Raw genomic sequence first — 4,212 nt, forward strand, 5'->3', positions numbered from 1 at the left:
TTCTTTTTTAAAAAAATATATTTTATTGATATTTTACAGAGAGGAAGGGAAAAGGATAGAGAGTTAGAAGCATCGATGAGAGAGAAACATCAATCAGCTGCCTCCTGCACACCTCCCACTGGGGATGTGCCTGCAACCAAGGTACATGCCCTTGACCAGGATCGAACCCTGGACCCTTCCGTCCGCAGGCCGATGCTCTCTCCGCTGAGCCAAACCGGTTAGGGCAACAGGGGACTTTTTAAAAGTACCAACCACCTCCGTATCAGAATCCAGGGAGGGGTGGGGATGGGTCTAGTATTGGTCAAAGCTCCCACACAACTCCCACATGAAGCCAGAATTAACAACCACTGATTTAGAAGAACCAAGACCCCAGAATCTGGCTTCCAGGTCCTGCAGATGAAGGTTTCTCTTGCTCTGGTCCCTCCTAATACTGCCCTCCTCTGGTTCTCAGTGATGCCTTCAGCTCCGTACTGGGTCCTGGCCACCGACTACGAGAACTACGCCCTCGTGTACTCCTGTACCACAATCGTCTGGCTGTTTCATGTAGATCATGTTTGGATCTTGGGAAGAAACCCATATCTCCCTCCAGAAACAGTGACCCATCTAAAAGATATCCTGACCTCTAATAACATTGACATTGAGAAAATGACCATCACAGATCAGGGGAACTGCCCCGAGTTCCTGTAATGAGGCAGGAGGCTGCATTCACCCCATGTTCCTTCTTTTGCTTTGCTTTTTCCCCACCCCATCCACCTCTCATAACAATAAGCCAACCCACCGTGGCGAACCATTGCAACTACAGAAGGAAATTTAACAGCAGGAGCCAGTGGAGAGGAACTCAAGGAAAGTTAGCCCAAACACTTAGCCGTACACTACCTGTTTCCTTGCATGCCTAATAATAAATTTTTTTGCTGACCTGCTGTACTCACAGTAAATTCTGATTTGGAACAATTATTGTGGATTTTAGTTATAAATTTATGTTTGGAAATTCTTAATCAGTTATGTTGGAAAAAAAAACACACCTAAGTACTGAACAGTTTAAGTTTAAAGGTAACAATCCTGTTTCTGGAAAAGGAACGCTGAATGCAAAGACATATTATGGATGACACAGATCCAGGTGCCCCTTCTGCATTAGGTGCTCCTTTGGGAAAAATCACTTAGGGTTTTCGAGTCTCTGACAGGCAGTTTCCTTGAAGCATTTACTTTCTTATCAGGAGGTCTTCAGAGTCAGGCTGAAGGATGGGACCATCTTGGGTCTGTGCAAGAAAGAAGAGAATCTATCAGGGAGAACTTATGGGAAGTTTTTTAAGAAAAATTTTTTGGGGGAAGGTGTCTTTCATTCAGCTGATAGTTACTGAGGCCCAACTGCATTCCAGGCATTAAAAGCACAGAATCCCTGTCCTTCCACAGAGGTTCACAGGCCAGCGAGGGAGCCTGGCGAGTTAAAATGAAATTATAATCCAAGCTGAAGAATGCAGAGTGGCATGAGAGGCATGTGGAGGAGCCATGGGAGCTCCAAGAGTCTCCAACCCTGCAAGACACAGGCACCCACAAGGTTGTACAGTCACGCCTCCGGGGGTTCCAGCTTCAGGGAGTCAGGAACCTCCTTGAGATTTTTTTATATTGTGACTTTCAAAAGCAGAAAGACCCTAGAATTATTACCCTGCAATTTCATTTAGCTCACGTAATATTTATCATCTACTGCTGTGTAGGGAAATGAATAGAAAATGAAACCATATGATTTTTGCCTTTTCAGCCTGAATATAAAATATTAATTTCCTTGAGCACTTGAGACACTTTAATGCTTTATATTGAAGGTTACAAAAATTCCAAGGATCTTAATAAGTACAATTTTCATTTTGCTAGCTACATATGATCTCAAATTGTAGCTTTTAGTTTGAAATTCTTAAAGGCCGAACCACAGGGCAAAAAGACGGTACAGAGGAGGTAGGAATTGAAGGAGAAGACCCTCTCTTCCCAGCTGTGCCTGCTGCTGTGCCCTGCGCTTTATCATACTGCCCACTCCACCGCAGGGCACGTGGCTCCTCTTCTAAAATATAGTTCTTCCCAAGAGTGTTAAGCTGCTTATCTATCTCTTATCTCATGATCCAAAGTAAGCTGTGATTGCATTCCTCTTAATAGCTGTCTGGTGACGTCTAAAGCAATGAGCGTGACTAAATGTTGTACCTGTTCCAGTGTCTTGCCCTATACATAGGCTCAAAAATTTACTTAAATGAATTATTGAATGGGTGGATGGAGGATGGACTTGAAGTTTGTTTTGGGGGGTTTTTTTGTTTTTGTTTTTTTAAGGAAAAGGAAACTATTAAACAGGTATTAGGGATGACTGAATCTGAGGGGAAAAAATTGGGAATCCAGAGGGCGGCATGGGGGAAGCAAGTGTCTAGAAGAAACATGTGGGAAACAACAAAAAATCCTAAAGGGAGAGGAAGAGAAGGCAAGTGGGAAGTAAACAGCAAAATAAAGACAATAGTATATAATAAATCCCCTGTGCCCACCTTCAGCTCCAACAGTCATCAACGTTTCACCACCGTTGCTTCAGCTATCACCCACCTACCCCCAATTTTTTAGAGTGTTTTGAAGCAAACCCAAGGTATCACGTCCTATTATTTTTCCCATGGCTATCTATGTATAAATCTCTAGCAAATACACTTTATAAACAAACAACAAAAAAGCAAGGTTATGCTTTGTATCTTGAAGGTGCTCCGAGGGTACAATCTCTATGTAATTTAAAAATTATTTTATATAATCTGGGCAAAGGGGACTATGTATGCACAAATGTTCAGCATAGTTTCACTTGTAGCCCCCTAATTGAAAGGAGTTAAAGTAAAAGAGCAGAGGAATCCTATATAATAAAGAGCTAATATGCTAATTAGACCAAACAGCAGAACAACCGTCCGGACGACATTCCTGCCTCCAGGGCTGCGAGGGCTGAGCCTCTTGCACGAATTTCGTGCATTGGGCCTCTAGTGGGATCATAAATTATGGAGCAGTCATTTGATGCAATGTTGGGCATTCTTTAAAAGACTACACAACCATATCGGAGCTGGTGCCTGCTCACCCACACTCACTGCTAGGGGGAGGGAGGGTTGTTCCTGCATATCCTTTGCTGTCTGCAGAGCTAGAATCTAGAGCATGTGTTCCACCTTCCCACCCACGCCCGAGTGGACCAAGGTATGTCAACCTGAGCTAGTGACGGCCAATCCATGGGATAAACAGAAACCTCTGATTTGTTTGTGGCCTAACTGAATGGAAAAGATAAATTAGGCAAATCAAATCAGGATTTGACTTTAAGTGATCTAGAGAGAGATGACTGAAAATTGTGGAATTGTAGTCATGCAGTCTGGGGTGGCCATTATTGACAATGCACATCTAAAGTTAGGAGAGTACAGAACAGAAATGCAAAAATAAGCAGGGGCCCCATTAAAGGCCCCTGAAGGAGCAGCTTCAGTGACTGATGGCTTTCTGGGTCCCCGCTCCAATGCCTCTGGAGCTTCACTGCTTAGGTTCCTGTCCTTGAATTTCTCTAAGGTGAGGCGCGTGCGCACACACACACACACACACACACACACACACACACACACACCTTTTTTCTCAGGTAATATAACTCGACTAAGTTAATGTTCCTCGCAACCAAAATAGCTCTAAGACAAAACTGTTCACAATATAATGTTGAGTTAAAAAAGAATGCAGGATTTTAACTATGTTGTATTTAAAGTTACTTGAAATGATGGCATAAAGTCAAGGACTAACAGTTAACAGAAACAAAAAAAGAAAGCAATGAGTGTGTTAGAATGGTAGAATTACAAGGTAATTTTTAAATTTTTTATTTGTTTGTTTGTTTATTTTTGGCTATTGGTGTTTATAGTGTAGTTCCAAAACTTCCTTCTAGTTCAACCTGATTTATTTGGCAAGTCTAGTGTCAAGCCACCCCAAATAGGCATTTTCTTCCAACAATTATCTCAGACTTTGAGACCCCTCTGGACTATTCTTCCATCCCACCACCCTCCTAACACATCTGAGAGGATGGCTTAGTTTATGAATATAGGACATGTTATTAAAGCAATCTTTACTACCAGCAAGTAAGTTCCTCTGTACACTTCTAGGAGACATGAAGGGAGATATCAAGTAATATAGAAAGTTTTTATTTTCATACTTGTCTAAACATTATGTTACTTTAGAAAAGATTTCCAA

The 4,212-nt window shown here is 42.1% G+C and overlaps 1 protein-coding gene across 1 annotated transcript in view; it reads left to right on the forward strand.

The window, feature by feature from the left end:
* Nucleotides 1-954, forward strand: part of APOD (apolipoprotein D) — a 17,590-nt gene extending 16,636 nt beyond the window's left edge. Inside the window, exon 5 of the mRNA XM_005873190.2 lies at nt 452-954. Within this exon, the coding sequence (XP_005873252.1) occupies nt 452-687 (236 nt within the window). The 3' untranslated portion in view covers nt 688-954. The remainder of the gene's footprint in view (nt 1-451) is intronic.
* Nucleotides 955-4,212: the final 3,258 nt, after the last annotated feature.

This window comes from Myotis brandtii, unplaced genomic scaffold (genome assembly GCF_000412655.1).
Source record: "Myotis brandtii unplaced genomic scaffold, ASM41265v1 scaffold4, whole genome shotgun sequence".
In the NCBI taxonomy this organism is placed as follows: Eukaryota; Metazoa; Chordata; class Mammalia; order Chiroptera; family Vespertilionidae; genus Myotis; species Myotis brandtii.